This window comes from Scyliorhinus torazame, chromosome 16 (assembly GCF_047496885.1).
Source record: "Scyliorhinus torazame isolate Kashiwa2021f chromosome 16, sScyTor2.1, whole genome shotgun sequence".
Taxonomy (NCBI): Eukaryota; Metazoa; Chordata; class Chondrichthyes; order Carcharhiniformes; family Scyliorhinidae; genus Scyliorhinus; species Scyliorhinus torazame.
In genome coordinates, this window is record NC_092722.1 from 129,941,262 (window position 1) to 129,960,805 (window position 19,544).

The 19,544-nt window shown below is 47.2% G+C and overlaps 1 protein-coding gene across 1 annotated transcript in view; it reads right to left on the minus strand.

The window, feature by feature from the left end:
• The window catches only part of LOC140393068 (solute carrier family 35 member G1-like), a 49,917-nt gene that overhangs the window by 11,601 nt on the left and 18,772 nt on the right, over nucleotides 1–19,544 (minus strand). Inside the window, exon 2 of the mRNA XM_072479053.1 lies at nucleotides 1,548–1,728. Coding sequence (XP_072335154.1) covers nucleotides 1,548–1,728 — 181 coding nt within the window. The remainder of the gene's footprint in view (nucleotides 1–1,547; nucleotides 1,729–19,544) is intronic.

The window sequence follows — 19,544 nt, forward strand, 5'->3', positions numbered from 1 at the left end:
ATTGTCACAAGTAGGCTTCAAATGAAGTTACTGTGAAAAGCCCCTAGTCGCCACATTTCGGCGTCTGTTCGGGGAGGTTGGTACGGGAATTGGACCGTGCTGTTGGCCGGCCTTGGTCGGCTTTAAAAGCCAGCTATTTAGCCCTGTGCTAAACCAGCCCCTTTTCTATCCATTTCAATTCACTACCCCTAATCCATGCGCTTTATTTTACAAGCTAAATCCCTTTTGTGGGGCTTTAACGAAAGCCTTTGAAAGTCCAAATAAACCACATTTGCTGGCTCCCCCTCATCAACTCTACTAGTTACATCCTAGTTACACAAGAGCAGTGGGTCATTTGAGCTAGTCTGCAATCATCATCAGGACCTAATGAGAGGTTCAAAAGTCAAAGTTTGGCTTAAAGGTCAAATATTAAAAAGGCCTTCTGGGAAATTGAGAGATGCAGAGAACAAATGAAAATCTGGCACTGGATGATCAAAATCTAGGCTTGGAAACGCTAGAAACTGTCTGCAGGTTGAGATCTAGAAGGGATAAATAAGCTGTGTCATAAGATATTCAATTATTTTGTATTAAATTGAAGTAGCTTAATATATTTAAATTAAAATATTCCCTAATGCCCATCCTGAATCTGATGATGGCTTGCTGTTCTCTTTTCAAGTAACAAAATAAACAACTCTAAGAAGATATTTACTTGAATATATTTACTTATGTTCTGCTTTTCAATTTTGAATGTCCCAACCAACTAGCAGATTCTTCATGATAGTCTTAATTTAAATACTGAAATTACAGTTGTTTAGTCCATACCTTTGGCATTGCACTAACAGAATAATAAAATATGTTTAAAGATGGACAGACTCATCCTAGACCATTGGTGTCTAATCACTCAATAAATATCCATGCAAGTTGCTAGTCTCCCATTATAGGTCATGATTTGTCTTGTGGGAGAATCTAGAACTAGATTAAGGGGTTGCCCAATTGATAGGGAGATGAGGTGAATTCTTTTCTCAGAGGGTCATGAGTCTTTGGAACTCTTCCTGAAAAGGTGGAAGCAGAGCCTTTGAATATTGTTTCGGCAGAGGTGGATAGATTCTTGGTAAGCAAGGGGGTGATTGGTTATCGGGGGTTGGCAGATGTGGATTTGAGGTTACTGTCAGATCAGCCACGATTTTATTAAATGGTAGAGTAGGCTTGAGGGGCTGAATGGCCTATTCCTGGCTCCTGTTTTTATGTCCCTGTTTAAGTCATCAAGAGAGCTTTGGATTACATACAGGAATAGGAACAAAATTGGGCGCGATTCTCCGAAATGGAGACTAAGTGTTCGCACCGTCGTGAACTTTCATTAAAAAAGTTCATATCACTGGTAGGAACAGTTTGATCATTTATGGAATCTTGAGGGTTGTAAAAATAGTATGTTCCCTACAATAGTTGTTGCGGAAGTGACACATTTTTTATTATATTAGGAATTCTACGTATAGGTGTATGCTAATGATAACTTCAAACATAAAACCTGCAACATACAGCATGCCACAGGAGGTCTATTTTATACTTACTCGTTGTATATAACGGCAGGCCATGTAAACAGCCCTTGAAACAAACATCGAATCCCACTGATTTCCAGAGAATGAATGTCTTCAACCTTCTTCACCAAGAGTGAAGTGACTGAAAAGAACGCACAGGATAACAAGACATAGCATAATCCGAGCCACGCCCATTCACGCTTCTTCTCTTTTGCTGCAAGGGAAAAAGAAACCTAGTTTATCAAACTATTCAAGCTATAAATACAAAACAGCTACAATATAGGTGGGCCACAGAATTAAAAGCATAAGAACCAAACAAGTTTGTTGAATGGTTTAACTATAAATACAATACAGGTACAATTTAACGGGAAAGAAACAGAATCCTGTTTTGGGCACATTTAGCGGGGTCGTTCTTTGTACTAACCCCTCGCCGAAGCCACATTTACCTTCATTTCCTGCACTGACTGGCACTGCCAGGGTGCCCGAGTGGCACTGCCAGGCCATCAGGCTGGCAGTGCCAGGCCAGGGTGCCAGGCTGGCAGTGCCAAGGTGTCAAGCTGGTAGATCCAAGGTGCCCGGATGGTAGGAGTGCCAGGGTACCACCCTCCCCAGAGCCCGAATACCGGGGGCCCTCCGATGGCCTGGGAGACTGCCCTGGGTGTCGTTACGCCTGATCCACATTTGAGTGGACCAGTACTAATTGCCACCACTGAGAGGTCTCTCAGGTGTGTGCATTCTATCCCGGGCCTTGGGAGACTCCGGCACAGGTATCCAAGTGAGGCTAACTACTCACTTAAATATGCAAATCTAGATCCCACCCAGTGAGGGCAAGTTCAGGGCGCGATTTCTTGCGAGAACTCATTCGATCTCACAAGGTGTCCCAAACGTCACAATTCTTGCGATCGGTCTCATTGCATTCAGAGTCCGGTGCGACTAGGCCGTTCGATTGAGCCCCAACATCTACCATATAGATGGATCAGATAAATAAAAGCGGAAGAACCAAACTGCTCTGCTTATGTTCCACATGATCCTCCGCAAACTCTTCCTAATCCTACATGCCAAATCACTGTTTACTTTGTAAATAGTAACCTTGCAATGCATTTCTACGGAGAAGGGTTCCAGTCAAGCAAAACTCAAATCTATTACCCAACTCCAATTCCAGTTCTCTTACCCAGAGCTCACCGACCAGTCAGTAAAGTGTAAATCATTTGAGAGTAGAGGCAGGTACATTCACACTAAATCAACTCCAAGATAAATTTTTAAAATACTTATGGGATACAAAGAAATGAATCTCTTCATTCCATTTGGGATCAAATCCAGTGGTATGTGGAGTGTGTCCTGGTTTTTCCACTGGTTTCATTCTGGTCTCAGGGGTGCATTGAAATCACTTAGCACTAGCACTGGTTGCATTATGAACCCATACTTTGTCTCAAGTTGATTAAACAAATTTCTTACGATGTTTACCTCTATGTAAGAGTTTTATATATTTTTTTAAAGATGTAATGGTTAACATATCTCTTTGGAAAAGAAGCACCAGCTGAGGGGAAAACCGCAAGCACATAACTACTCCAACCTGTGGAGAGTTTCCCCTTATTCACATTGACTTCAGATTTTCCAAGGGATGAGTCTAACCAGTAGAGAGTTTTCCCCTTATTTGCATTGACTTCAGTTTTCCTAGTGCTCCTTAATGCCACATTTGGTTAAATGTGATGTCAAGGGCCGTCACTCTCTCCTCACCCCCTCTTAAGTTAAGAACTGATGTCCATGTTTGAACTAAAACCATAATGTGGAATCCAAACTTGCATTCAATGCTGCTTATTTCCAAGTAAGTACCGCCTGATTGCACAGTCGATGACCCCTTCCCATCACTGCTGACTATCAAGACGAGACTAATGGGGCAGGTAATTGGCCATGTTGGATTTGTCCTGCATTTTGCACACAGGACATATCCGGGCAACTTTCCACAGATGTCAGCTTTGTAACTGTACTGGAACAGCTTGGCACACAAGGGCCAACAAAGCAATGGATATCTTTACGTTATGTTTACGAGATAACTGTTGGCCAGGTAACAGAAAGATCCAATAAACTTCTAGCAGGAAAGGCAGCTGAGGTCTTTAGTTAACATGTCACCCCAAGTACAACAGTGCTCCCTCAGCACTGCACTAAAGGGCTCACTTTTCTGCAGTCTTTCTGGGTAGAGGGGAAAACTGCTGGGGAGATATTGGCACTGAACAATGGTTTCCCTTTGGTGTTTCGTGAAGAGCTCATCTGGTCTGTAGTCCCACAAATTCCTGCTTTTAAAAGCCCTCATGATGGACCCGAAGTAAATTCTACAATTCTTCATCACCCTGACGACTGTTCTAAAATCTTGCACCACCATTGTTATTTCCTCCTCTCTTGATTTCAACAAATATGAAATCAGATATTCAATCACAAAATTACGATTGCTAAACTCCCAATACATATTTGCATCATTTTCCATCTGAAGTTGCGCAAAACAGCAGATTCAAATTCACACAAGGAAATTATTTATCATTTCAACCTCTCTTGGGAATGTTCCCAAAATTATGTTGCAATTTCCTCCATTCTTTATTAAGCAGAATACAACATGATGACGTACAATGAACCATGATTCAACAATACTTAGGAAAATGTTACACTACCTCATCATTATTATTGTTCTTGCTGACTCCCTTTCCAAGTAATTATTTTAGTTTTCTTACAGCTGTTGGGTCTTCATTTACTAACAAGGTGCCAGCCACCCCGAAGAGGCGCCGGAATGTGGCGACTAGGGCTTTTCGCAGTAACTTCATTGAAGCCTACTTGTGACAATAAGCGATTTTCATATTCATTTCATTTCCATTTCATCTCCACCTACCTAGTCTATGATACCTTCATAAATATCTATTTATGGAAAACATCGAGTCATCCCTTGAGTCCATCATTTATGGATCTTCAATTCACGGGCTACAGTGGTGTCAATATTTTTACTAGCTGCTCACGGCTCTTATCCTCAGTATTTTTGGTATTTTTTAGTGGAATGTTTTTTTTCTTTTACAAGCAGTTCCTAAAACATTGTAACTTTTATATTGTTACAACCACAGCACAAGTTACTTGCTGAGCGAGTCGCCACATTCTGGCGCCAGTTCGGGGAGGCTGTTACGGGAATTGAACCCGGGCTGCTGCGTTCTGCATTACAAGCCAGCTATTTAACGCAGTGTGCTAAACCAGCCCCATGGCGATAGGGTGAACACGCAGTGATCATTGCCCACATCTATACATAGAGAGAAAGGGATGAAGACATCTAGGATGCATTTAGGGAGCAGTAAGCAGGACCTCAAATGGTAGTAATACTTTGATCACTCCAGCACCTTCTGTTCGTGAATATATAAATAGGAGGATAGAGCAAATGAATGCATGGTAGGAGAGATAGGACAGGAAGGAAGTCTTTAGATTCTTGGGACATTTGGACGGATTGTTGGGGAGATGGGGTCAATACATGATGGGACAGGTTGCACCTCAGAACTGGGACAATTATGTTTCTGGGGCAGTTTGCTCGTCCTGTTGGAAAAAGCTCAAATTGGCAGGAATGGGAACCAGGATGTAAAATTATGAAGTAAAAACTAGGTGTGGATCTGAAGGAGATGGATAGCACTAAAGTAAGAAATTGTATGGTATTGTGAAGGGTCAGAGTAAGAGGGAACGTAATAAGGGGTAAATTAGGTTGATAGCGCGTAGCAAGAGGAAGGTCTGATCTCAACCCAGCTGAACATCATGCTAATCGAATATGAAATAGGATTCATTCACATTCTTTTGATGGGGTTTACAGGCATGCTGTTTCTATCTCAATGGTGTTGGAATCTGGAATGTACAGTAAATTAGGTAGACATCTTGGCTGCAAGTTCAAGTCACTTTAACTTTAATTTTAAAAAGTTTGTTTTTTGAAGTTCAATTTATGTTTCTAGCAAGTGGGTTAGAAATCATCATTTGGCATAAAGCACATCTTCATGACACTATCCTAATATAGAGTAGAATAGTAATAGAGTAAAAATCAAAAGTGAAAATTTTGAATTGTGTTCAGGAGAATTTCCTAGGTCAGTACGTCTCTGATCCAAGGAGGGAGCATGCATGGCTAGATCTGGTTCTGGAGAAAGAGTTTGGCCAAGTGAATCAAGTGTCATTGGGGGAACATTGTGTCTTTTTTATAAATTTAGAGTACCCAATTCTTTTTTCCCCAATTAAGGGGCAATTTGGCGTGGCCAATCCACCTACCCTGCACATCTTTGGATTGTGGGGGTGAGACCCACGCAGACATAGGAGAATGTGCAAACTCCACACGGACAGTTTCCTGGGATCGAACCCGGGTTCTCGGCGCCGTGAGGCAGCAATGTTAACCACTGTGCCACCCTCCCGCCCCTAGGGGAACATTAAGTGAACAGTAAAAATTATATTAGCTATGCAAAAATAGAGTAAGAAATAAGCAAGAGGGCCAATTTCAGCGAGATCAGATCTGTCCCAGGTAAATTTGAATGACTGATTGGCAGGTAAAATTGTAATGGAGAACGAGGAGATAGTTTGGGTACAGTCATGGTATATACCCACAAGTTGAAAAAGGTAAAACAAGCAAAGCCAGAGCTCCCGCGATGAAAAAGGAATAGAGAGAGTGAAGCAGAAAAAAGATACATATGGCAGATTGAAAATGCAAGTGAGCACCAGGCGAAATATAGAACGTTTAGAGAGCAGGAGCAGAGGATGGCAGCTAACAAAGAATCTACAGGCATTTAAATAAAGAACATTAGTAAAAAGGAGAAATTAAGCTTATTAGGGACCCAAAGGATTGACACTTTGAGGCTGAGGTACTTTACATTGGTATTTACCAGGGAAGAAAATGCTGCCAGTCATTACGAAAAAGGAAATGGTTGAGGCACTGGATGGGCTGAAGATCAATAAAGGGAAGGAATTAGAAAGGTTGGATTATGTAATATTGGTAATTTATCAGAAACAAATGAGATAAGACCATAAAAATTAGGCCATTTGGCCTATCGAGTCTGCTCCGCCATTCGATCATGGCTGAAAGGTTCCTCATCCCCATAACCCCCGATCCCCTTATTGATCAGAGCACCAGATTTGTGCTTGAGGTGCTGTTACCTACAGGGCTACAGACAAGAGCTGTATGGTGAAATTAGACAGAATGGTTCTCTTAGAATATAAGAACTAGGGGCTGGATTCTACGTTCCTGAGGCTATGTGCCGATGCCAAGGGAAGATCCGTGGTGTTTCACAGCGGGCAAATTGGCACAAAACCCTCACCGATTCTGGTACCGGTGAGGGGCTAGCACCGGCGCCACTTGAAATACCCACGGAAAATGGGTGGAGAATCACCAGGTCCCGGACCGTGCATGTACAGGACTAACAAGCTTCAGCTGCGCACGCCAATACCCCCCACACATACACGCACCGGTCGTGCCGGAAAACATGGCGTCAGCCGCACTGGACCCCACCTAGTGGACTAGAAAACTACATGTTACACAATTGTCCAAAGAAAGGTGCATGGATGAACCCAGCAAGTACATGCCAGCCAGTTTAGTTTCAGTGGTGGACAAACTTACACAAACAATAAACCAGAGTATAAACAGAATCAGTTGGACAAATGTCTAAAATGTGCAGTGGCAGCAATGACACAAATTGACTTCAGTAATAGAAAATAGTAGTGGTGATGTTGTTTTTCAAACTAGAGAAAGTATATAGTGAGACTCTAGGTGGCATAGTAGTTAGCACTGTTGCCTCACAGCACCAGGGACCCAGGTTCGATTCCTTGGGTGACTGTCAGTGTGGAGTTTGTAAGTTCTCCCTGCGGTTGTGTGGCTTTCCTCCAGTTTCCTCCCACAGTCCAAAGATGCGCAGGTTAGGTAGATTGGCCATGCTAGGTTAGGTGGGGTTACTGGGATGGGTAGAGGCGTGGGCTTAAGTAGGGTGCTTTTTCGAAGGGCTGGTGCAGACTCGATGGGCTGAATGGCCTCCTTCTGCACTGATAATTCTATTCGATGATAAATTGCTCTTAATATCTAACGGTTAGCTGGGGTTATGGGGATATCCCAGTGATGACTTGAGTTGACAGCAATGTTGGCTCACAATCAGATGGCAGTAAGTCCAAGTCTATGTAAGCAGAACAGCTCCACTATGAAGAGTTGTAAACTGAACCATAAACAAACATCCCCACTTCTGACCTTACGATGGAAGGAAGGTCATTGATTAAGGCATCCGAAGATGGTTGAGTCTGGAACACTACTCTGAGGAACTCCTGCAGCAATGTCCTGCTTTTAATATTTTCTTGCTTTTAATATTTTCCTTGTTTCTTTTCTGTTTCTCTCCATTTTCAGACAGAGGTAACAATAACATCAGCAATGGGCAGCACGGTGGCGCAGTGGTTAGCATTGCTGTCTCACGGCGCTGAAGTCCCAGGTTCGATCCCGACTCTGGGTCACTGTCCGTATGGAGTTTGCAAATTCTCCCCGTGTTTGCATGGGTTTCGCCCCCACAACCCGAAAGGTGTGCAGGGTAGGTGGATTGACCACGCTAAATTGCCACTTAATTGGAAAAAATGAATTGGTACTCTAAAATTTATATTATGTTAATATAGTAAATTTCCCAAGGCACTTCACAGGAACATTATCAAACAAAATTCAACATCGAGCCAGAAGTGGAGACATTAGTGTAGATGACTAACACGATGGTCAAAGAAGTAGGCTTTTAAGAAGAAAACATTTTGGCAGGCGTTGAAATTCCAGAGCTTATAACCTAAGCAAATGAAAGTGCGTCACCGATGGAAGTGCTGGAATGCACAAACTGTAGATCACTAGATTTGTAAACAAGGATAAGAATTTTAAAATTGAAACATTGCTGAACCATAAGCCAACATAGGTTGGTGAGCACAGGAGTGATTGGTAAATGACTCTGCTCTCTAGTGCCTGTATCCTAACTCGCACAAAATGCAGCCAGCCTGTTCCTTTTTGATTAATTCTGAACGTACACATTCTTCCAGAAAATGTATGAAAGCAGACTAACAGATTCATGATAGTGGTTCCAAAATGTTTCAATATGTACCACAGCAATCTGAAGAAATACTAAAGATCACTAATCACCTCCTTCCTTAATACACAGACCACTCTCTCCAATATATTGCACATTAATCACCGCTGCATATCCCACGTTGATAAAATTTACAAAGGTCCAAAATTTATATAACTTCCTTCACCAAAGCTTGACAGATAAAGTATTTTATTGTGTAGTTGCTATTGCAGGGCCTAATTTAGCTCATCAAACTTGTTCCTTATCATTCTAAAATCTGCCTTAATCTAAGTGGATGTTTTAGTTTTATGCAAAAAATGTTGCTTTCTCATGCATGTCAATGCTTGCCCATATCTACTTGATCTTTTGCATTACTCATTCTTGGGTTTAGCAACATCTCCATCCTCGAAGGCCCATTAACACACTGCTTGAGAAAATAAAGCTGTAAAATTCCTCATTTCATGACTCAATAGATAATTCAAAACAAGGACAGTAATTTTATTATTCCGACTCGTGGGTGGCACGGTGGCACAGTAGTTAGCACTGCTGCCTCACAGCGCCGAGGACCCAGGTTCGATCCTGACTCTGGGTCACTGTCCGTGTGGAGTTTGCACATTCACCCAGTGTTTGCGTGGGTTTCGCCCCCACAACCCAAATGTGCATGGTAGGTTGATTGGCTACTCTAAATTGCCCTTTAATTGGAAAAAATGAATTGGGTATTCTAAATTTATTAAAACAGAAATAAAAAATTATTCCGTCTCATTTTTCCCAAATCGGACTGCAAATTTTATCCTCCCATTTCTTTCCCACAATTCGGAGGCATGGACTCCTACCTACTAATGTAACAAGTCAGCTTTTTAAAAATGTTCACCTCAAACCAAATTGTTTCATTCCAACTTGTAATAGACAGGATTTACCAACCACCCCGCCGTGTGATTTTCGGCGGGGGAGACGGCATGCCAGCGGGATCTACCAGTCCACCCGTTGCCAATGGGATTTCCCATTGAGAGCACCCCACGTCATCGTCGTGGGACCGGAATTTCCCACCGGCGTGGCCAGCTGGTAAATCCCACCCATTGCTTCGTTCATGTTCTTGGAGCCATGCTCGGTTGAATGCTGCCTTGACTGAGGGCAGATACTCTCTCCTCTGGTTTTCAGCCCTTAGGTCAATGCTGTGCGGTCGGAATCAAGAGTGGTTCTAGCAGAATGCGAACAGATTATTCATTATTATATGTCACTTGTTGGAATCATAATAAAATCTTCCACCTTTTGGGGAGAAGGCTGATATTGTGTTAGCTGGCTGGGTTAGATGAACCCTGCTTTTTGTCGACAGAATGTATTGAAGCAATCTTTCATGCTGTCATCATTGTAATGACTGTATCGTGTAATAGCGTGCAGTTGATGTGGTCTTCATGGATTTTAGCAATGCTTTTGACAAGGTCCCATGTGGCAGACAGATAAAGAATAAAATTCCACAGAATCCAGGAGGGTGTAGCTAGTTGGATACAAAATTGGCTCAGTGGCAGGAAACAAACCATAATTGTCAACGGGTGGTTTTGCAACAGAAAGGCTTTTTTCAGTAGAGGTCGCAGGGCTTAGTACTAGGTCCCTTTTTTTGGGATGACTTGGATGTAAACGTAGGGAGAAATGATCAAAACGTTTGCAGAATTTGGTCACTTGGTTGATAGCTGTAGACTTTAAGAAGACATCAATGGAATGTTCAAGTGGACAGAAAAGTTGTAAATGGAATTCAACCCATAAAAATTGCTACGTTTAGGGAGTCAAACATGGCAAGGGAACACACAAAAAATGGAAGGATATCGAGAGATATAGGGGAAGTCAGGGATCTTGGAATGAATGTCCAAAGATCCCTCAAGAAACCAGGACAGATTGATTAAAGTGGTTAAGATAGGCATATGGAACCCTTTAATTTATTAGCCAAGGCATGGAGTACAAGAGCAGGAACGTTGTGCTAAACATTAGTTTAGCCACAACTTGATCACTGTGTGCAGTTCTGGTCACCTCCTTACAGAAAGGATGTCATTGCATTGGCGAGGGTACAACAGAGATTCACTATGATGTTGCCAAGACTGGAAAATTGTAACTATCAGGGAAAATTGGAGAAGCTGGGGTTGTTCTCCATAGAGGAGACCAAGGGGAGATGTGAATGAGATCTACAAAATTGAGAGGCCTGGATAGAGTGGCTGAGAAGGGCCTATTCACTTTAGCAGGGAGGTCAGTGACTGGGGAGTTTAAAGTGATTGGTAGAAGGATAAGAGGGGCGATTACATTTTCTCAACCAGAGGTTTGTGGAGGTCTGGAGCTCACCACCTGAAAAGGTAGTAGAAACAGAAGCCCGAAACTCAAAGGGGCACAATTTTGTGGCTGCTTTACACTCGAGCAAGATTAGAATGCGGCTGGTAGATCCAGGGAGAGGCCTCTCACAGCTTTCTGGCAGCCTTCATGCCTCATGAGATCTACCCAAGTCCTGCAAGGCGTCGGAAAGTGAAGCACGCCCAAGCACTCCTAAGTAGGGTTTAAAGTGACTGAGGCGTGCTTATCCGGCCTTCCCATGGAGGCTGCAGCCGGACGCCATTCAGTACTAGTCCACAAAAACATGGACCATGCGGAATGGGGGGTGGGGTTTCCTGGTCCATTGGAGGTCACTGGGTGGTCAGAGATAGTGCAGATCGCTCCCTGGCCCTCCCTTCAGGAGCGCGGGCACCTCAACACTGCCCAGATGGCACCATGGCACGGCAAAGGTGCCAGGGTGGCACTGCCAATCTGCAGGAGCACTGCCGGGGTGTCAGTGCAAGGGTGCCCGGGTGTCACTCCCAATGGTCAGAGCCCGAGGGGAAAGGGCAGGAGGGGAAAATGAAGGGTCAGGGGGCATTGCAGTTAAGTAGGAAGAAATGGGAGGGGCCTGAAAAGGGTGGAGCTCGCAAGGAGCCCAGAGCAGGTGCCCTCACTTGGGGGTGTGGCTTATTGCCTATGTATGTGGGGGGTGGCAATGCCCATGGGTGGGGCTCACTTAAGAGACGGGACACCCTTTCAAAATAGCGGTCCGATCTCGGAGTTCAGCTCCCCAATGCTGAAAAAGATTCTAAGTGTGGGCTAAACTCCCCAGTGCCCTTAAAAGTGACTAAGAGTGTGATCTCCGGAAACATTTCTGCGAGAATTGCCGCGAGCTTCTTGGCGCTCGGCCTTGTGAGGCTGGTAACGCTATTCAACATGAATGGGCCCACTTAACAAAGACCCACGTGCTTCTCGCCGTAAATGAAAGGCTCGTCAGCCGATTTGCCGGCACCGCACTCGCCAGCCCCCTGCGAACAAGGTCAAGCAGCATTTGCTCAGTCAAACCCAGCCAACTCACAATAATGGGGCCCAGGAAACTGGCCCCAAGAGTCAGGATGCAGATCTGGGGAGGCTACTAGACGCAGTGGAGGCCAGGAGTGAGGTCCTGTTGCCCCAAGGGTCCTGGTGGGTAGCTTTGCTGCCTGGGACGAGGTGGTAGTGACTGGGAGCAACAGGCGTGTGACCAGGAGGACCGGCCTCCAGGGCAGGAAAAAGGTCAATGACCTACACCAGGCAGCACGAACGAGTAGACACAAGCCTCCCCACAAGTCTTTTCCGCCCCCACACAGAGCTCCCAATGTGACCCCCAAAGCTCCCTCCACCTTCCTTCACAGCCCTCCTCCCACCATTGTGAACCACACATGTGGTTAATGATGCGCTCTCTGCATCTCCTCAGGAAAAGCTCTCCCACAATCGTCGGGAGAGGGCCCAGATTGGCGAAGGCACACCGAACATAGGAATCCTCACCTCGTTTGAGGAGCATGTCCTGGAGGTGACTGGGGTGGATAAGGACAGAGCGCTCACCAACACGGAGGCTGGCTGATGCCGAAGTGTTGAGGAACCACCGGGCCCCAGCAAAAGGACCTGTCAAACAGGAGTATTGCCTGTCTGACTGACCCATCCCTCCAACTGACCACAAGACCATTCTCTCGCAGGTCCCATCCTGGGTGACATATCTATCCAGCCTCCCAGGAGAATACCTCTGTGGAGAGCTCAGAGGATGCCACCATAATAGTCGCGTCACATCGGTGATCCCCACCCTCCACCAGCCAGATACACGTACCTTGGTGGGAAATGTCAGTGGTCAGGCTTCTGAGGCACAATCTGGTGAGCACCACATAGCTGATGATGCACATCAGGTGGAGGCAGGAACCCCAGGCGAGACAGCAGGCGGAAGTCTGCTGGATCTCAGGACCCAGCTGAGTCCCAGCCTGATACTGAGCCTGTGGAAGAGGTCATCCCGGAGCTGGAGACGTTAGGGTACGGCTAGGACATTCAGAGGGAGATGCCAGCAACACTCCAGCAAATCCATGGCCGATTGGAGGAGACACAGAGGCTACGGGTACAGAAGAGGTTGCCGGAAAGGCGTGGCACCGAGGCGAACACTGCTAGGTTGGCGACCAGTGGAGAGCCTGGCCTTCGGGCCTCAAGAGACACCCGCCAGGGGCATCGAAGGCCACGGGAAGTATAAGGAGCTGCCTGCCCCCACCTCAGGTGTGCATCCTAGACACAGCGGTAAAGCTAGGAAGGCAAAGCACAATCGAGGATCACAAAGGGCACCGGTGAGGGGGCAGCACCATCGGGAGAGTGGGGAATTGCAAAACACAATAAACCACCCTTGTGCACAACCAGGAAGACAGGTCTTTCACTTTCTTCTGCAATGTAGGTTGATCTCTGAACCCTTGGCCCATCTCTCCAGGCATCTCCCCCTCCCCGTGGCACTCACCCACGCTCCGACTGTGGCCATGTCCCCAGAGCTGTGTCCCATCCGGTGTTCGAATATTGGCTATTGGGTGTGTGGTGTTCCCTCCCGCAGTGTTTAGGCACAGCGTCCAAGATCAAGTTGTGACTGGGATGCTTGCCACATGCAACATGGCCCGCCTACCCGTGGGAATCCACTTGGGTTGTATGAAGTGCTCACTTAATCATGATTGTCAATTCCCTATTAGCAATAGCCTTCACCTGCATGGCCAGAGGCCTTGGCATCCATGGGGGTTGTGTGGTCGGTGGGGCAGACGGGCAGCGACAAGGGTTGCCGTTGGAACAGGTACACATGATCCAGGGGTTGGCACGGTGGTGCTGCACGTGATTGCCCAATGATTGCTCCCCCAGCACCTCTCCCCCATTCTCCCATGGCGGCCCAGCCCTGAGGAAGGTCCCTCACCCCCGAGCACTGCGGTGGCACACCCAGTGCCACTGTGCTGTTTGCCGGTGAGCAAAGATGGCCATTCACCTCCTCAGCTCCCCACAGAAGGCCTTCCGCAAGGTTCACATTTATCAAAAGGAGTACTAATCGGCACCAGCGTGACCACTTGCTGGGGAGGCCGCTGAATGACGCCAAATGAACAGGCTGTTGGATATGGGGTGGTTCTCGTTAATTATATTGAAATCGGGCTCAAGTGGTGATAATTAGTTTCTCGCCACGCTACGGTGAGATCTCTATTTTTTGAAATATTTAATTGAGGTATTTGAAAATTTTTATAACAGTAACATAAACAATGATATCAATATGGTAAAATAAACATTTCCCCCCCCCCCCCCCCCCCATCCCAATCCTCACACACCTCAACCATACGACAACAATCCGGCCCCCCCCACTCCCCTGGAATACTGCATCTGCTGACATTTTAATTTTCCCCGAGAAAGTTGACGAACGGCTGTTAGGTGAACCCTAACATTGACCCTCTCTTAAGGCAAGCTTTATTTTCTCAAGACTGAGAAACCCAGCCATGTCACTAACCCAGGTCTCTACACTCGGGGGCTTCAAGTCACTCCACATTAATAAGATCCGTCTCCGGGCTACCAGGGAGGCAAAGGCCAAGACGTCGGCCTCTTTCGCCCCCGAACTCCCGGATCTTCCAACACTCCAAAGATCACTACCTCCGGACCCGGCACCACCCGTGTTGCCTGAGCAAAACCCTGCCAAAACCCTCTGGCTTTGGGCATGGCCAAAACATGTGGACATGATTTGCTGGGCTTCCCGCGCACACCTATCCTCTACCACGAAAAATTTACTCATCCTAGCCACTGTCACGTGTGCCTGGTGGACTACCTTAAATTGTATCAGGCTAAGCCTGACACATGATGAGGAGGTATTAACCCTGCTTAGGGCATCTGCCCAAAGACCCGCCTCTATCTCTCCTCCTAGCTTGTCCTTCAACTTGCCCTTAAGCTCCTCCACCGGGGTTTCCTCCGCCTCCGAAAACTCAAGGTAAATATCCGATACCTTCTCCTCTCCCACCCAGGTACTGGAAACTACTCCATCCTTTATCCCCTGTGGCGGCAGCAGCGGAAAGGTCGGCACCTGTTTTCTCAGGAAGTCACGCACTTGCAAATACCCAAAACCATTCCCTGCTGGCTATTTAAATTTATCCTCCAAGGCTTTCAAGCTGGGAAAGCTCTCATCTATAAATAGATCCCCCATCCTTCTAATTCCTGCCCTTAGCCAACTCCGGAACCCGCCATCTAGCCTACCAAACCTATGGTCATTATAAAATCGGGGTCCAAATCAATGCTCCCTCCACTCTCTTATATCTCCTCCATTGCCCCCCGATTCTCAGAGCTGCCACCACCATCGGACTTGTGGAGTATCGGGCCGGCGAGAACGTAAGAGGTGCCGTTATCAGTGCTCCCAAACTGGTCTCTTTACATGACGTCGCCTCCATCTGCTCCCATGCCGACCCCTCCCAACTACCCACTACCTAATCTGGCTATATTAGCCGCCCAGTAGTAATTATAGAGGTTCGGCAGCGCCAACCCACCCTCCCCTGCGCTCCAGGAACACTTTCTTCACTCACGGGATTTTGCCCGCCCACTCAAAGCCCGAATAACCTTATTCACCCGCTTGAAAAAGGCCTTAGGGACGAAGATGGGGAGGCACTGAAAGACAAACAGAAATCTGGGGAGGACCGTCATTTTCACGGTCTGTACCATACCCGCCAGTGATAGCTGGAGCATGTCCCATCTCTTAAAGTCCCCTTCCATTTGTTCTACCAACCGGGATAGGTTTAACTTGTGCAGTGCCTCCCATTCCCGGGCCACCTGGATTCTCAGATATCGAAAGCTCTTCCCTACCATTCTAAGCGGCAGCTCTCCCAGTCTCTTCTCCTGTCCTCTTGTCTGGATCATAAATGTCTCGCTTCCCCCCCCCCACCATGTTCAATTTATACCCCGAAAAATTGCCAAATTCCTGCAAGGTTCACATTACTTGCCCCATCCCCTCCAGCGGGTCCGAAATGTACAAGAGCAGGTAATCTGCATAGAGCGAGACCCGGTGCTCTACCCACCCCACCCCCCCACCCCAAACCAGCCCTTTCCGCTTCCTAGAGGTTCTTAACGCCATGGCCAATGGCTCTCTGGCCAGAGCAAACAGTAACTGAGAGAGGGGGCACCCTTGCCTCGTCCCTCGGTGTACTTTAAAATACCCCGACCTCAGCCGGTTCGTCCGCACACTTGCTACTGGTGCCTGATAGAGAAACCGCACCCAGTCAATAAAGCCCTCACAAAACCTAAACCTTCCCAGCGCCTCCCACAGCGCCACTCCACCTGATCAAAAACTTTCTCCGCATCCATCGCGACCACCACCTCCGCCTCCTCTCCTTCGGAGGGCATCATAATAACATTGAGAAGCCTTCAAACATTGGCCTCGAGTGCCTGCCCGTAACAAATCCCGTCTGGTCTTCCCCTATCATCCCCGGGAAACAGTCCTCTATCCTTGTGGCCAGTATCTTAGCCAGTAGTTTGGCATCCACATTCAGTCGTGAAATCAGCCTGTGTGACCCGCATTGCTCCGGATCCTTCTCCCATTTCAGGATCAATGAAGTCGAGGCCTGCGACAGTGCTGTGGGGAGGACTCCCTTCGCCCGCTTCGTTAAATGTCCTCACCAGCAGTGGACTCAATATCTCTGAAAACTTCTTACAGAATTCCACCAGGTAGCCGTCAGGCCCCAGGGCCTTGCCCGACTGTATGCCCTCCAGCCCCTTGATTATTTCCTCAATCTCAATTGGGGCTCCCAGCCCTTCCTTCCACCAGATCCTCATCAAACCTTGGGAATCTCAACTGATCCAAAAACTGCACCGCAGCGGAGAGCTCTGCCTCATATAATTTACTATAGAAGTCCTTAAACACCTCCTTTACCCCCACTGGGTCCAGGACAGTATTACCGTCTCTACACTTTACTTTACCTATCTCCCTAGCCGCCTCTCTTTTTCGGAGCTGGTGCGCCAACATTCTGCTTGCCTTTTCCCCGTACTCATAGATCCCCTCCCCCCCCTTGTATCAAGATTAATTCCCCTCTGACTACTGCCTTCAAAGCTTCCCAGACCGTCGCTGCAGAGACCTCCCCCGTATCATTTGTTTCCAGGTAATTCTGGATGGACTTGTTAACCCGCTCACAGATCACTTCGTCTGCTAGCAACCCCACATCCAATCTCCACAGCGGGCGTGTATCTCTCTCCACACTAACCTGTAGATCCATCCAGTGTGGGGCATGATCCGACACTTCGATTGCCGAGTACTCCGTGTCCACCACCTTCGGTATTAGTGTCCTGCTCAGAACAAATAGGTCGATGCGAGAGTATACCTTGTGGACATGTGAGAAAAGGAAAAACCCCTTCCTCAGCCGTGCAAACCTCCATGGGTCTGCTTCCCCATCTGTTCCACAAAACCCTTCAATTCTTTTGCCGCAGCCGGCTTCCTCCCTGTCCTGTGACCGGTCTAATTCCAGATCAATGACTGTTTTGAAGTCCCCTCCCATGATCAAGTTATGTGACTCTAAGTCTGGGATCTTACCTAAAACCCACCTCATAAATTGCACGTCGTCCCAATTCAGAGCATACATGTTCACAAGTACCACTCGCACTCCCTCCAGCTTCCCACTCACCAGTATGTACCTACCTCCCTTGTCTGACACGATTTTCCCTGCTTCGAATGCCACTCGTTTACTGATCAAGATCGCTACCCTCCTGGTCTTTCAGTCCAGTCCTGAGTGGAACACTTGGTTGACCCACCCCTTCCTCAATCTTGTCTGGTCTGTAACCTTTAGTTGTGTCTCTTGTAACATTGCCACGACCACCTTCAGCCCATTCAAATGCACGAACACGCGAGCCCTCTTGACCGGCCCATTCAGTCCTCTAACGTTCCATGTGATCAGCCTGGACTAGCCATCACCCTATTTAGGCCAGCCTCAAGCTCGCACCCTCCGCTTCCTCGCATCCCCACTCGGGCAGTCGCCGTTCCCGACCTTCCATTTGTCCCCTAGTAACAGTTCCCGGTCACCAAAGCAGCTCGTCTGGCATTTCAAAGTAGAAGTCTCGTTGCTCATGTGTGAACCACAGACGGGCTGGGTACAGCATCCTGAACTTCACCCCCTTCTTAAAGAGGGTTGTTTTTGCCCAATTGAACCCAGCATGCCTCTTGGCCAAATCCGCTCCTAGGTCCTGATAGATCTGCAACTCACAGTTCCCCCACTTGCTGCTCTGTTCTTTCTTGGCCCACGCAAAACGTGTTGCCTGTCCATGAAACGGAGAAAACGTACCACCATGGCCCTTGGCGGCTCGTTCGCTCAGGGCTTCCGCGCGAGGGCCATGCGCTCTGTCCAATTCCAGGGGCCGAAGGAACCCCCCAGCCCCCATCAACTTCTCCAACATGTCCGTCACATAAGCCTTCACATCGGATCCCTCACTGCCTTCGGGGAGGCCAACAATTCTGAGATTCTGCCTCCTGGACCCATTTTCCAGTTCCTCCTGCATCTTTTCTGGCGGTCATTCATCAGCCCCACCTTGGTCTCCAGCACGGTTTATGTACTCCTCGCACACCTTTTTCTCCACCTCCTGGATTACACATCCGTGGGTTTCCTGATTCTGAACCACTTGATCAATCGAAGCCTTAATCGGGTCCAGCGTGCCCTTCTTCAGCTTGACGAAGCAATCCTCGAAAAACTTCACCAAAACTTCCGTCGACCACTGTGTCGTCTCCACATGGCCCTGCTGTCTCGCCATGCTGTCCAGCGTTACCAGCTCTACTTGCGTCCCCTTATAGGACTTGGTCTTCTCACACGGCCACTTCTGGTCCAATTCGCCATACACGGGAGGGGGATTTCTCCTTACTGTCTCACTCTTAACCGATTTATCCCATAAAATCCGGAAAAAAAACAGGGGGGGTCCAAAAGTCCATTACAGGCAGGAGCTATCAATGTGCGACCTACTCCTCCATGGCCGCCACCGGAAGTCTCAGTGACATCCAGATTTTGCCTAGTAGAGCGAGCCGGCTGCACTGCAAACTGTTTGGCGCCTGGCATGGTTCTCGTTTTCTGCCTCTCCCGCTATTCACCAGCCTAATTTTGCGAGGGCACAACGAGGCCAGAGAATTGCACCCCAAGTGTCGGTTGATAGTGGTGGGGAACTTGCCAGCAGAACCAGCGGGAAGCTCCCTGAAAAACTCGACACAAATGAACTTAGGTTTTATTTTGTCACATTCCACCCAATATGTCTGGTTATGCACCTCAAGTGCCATAACCAAGGGCTGGTTAGCTCAGTGGGCTAGACAGCTGGTTTGTGATGCAGAACAAGGCCAACAGCGTGGGTTCAATTCCCGTACCAGGCGCCGGAATGTGGCGACTAGGGACTTTTCACAGTAACTTCATACTTGTGACAATAAAAGATTATTATTATTACAGGTCTATGGTCCAAATGCAAAATGCTGGAAAGTGGGATTGGGCGAGGTGGCTCATTTTTCAGCTGGCACAAATAGTCCAAGTAGCCTCTTTCGATGCCATAAACGTTCTTTTGATTCTAAATAACATGAGAATGAAGAGATAATCTGTTCTAGCGATGTTGGTTGAACGATAAGGGCACTGGGAATAACACCCCTGCTCTTCATCAAAATAGA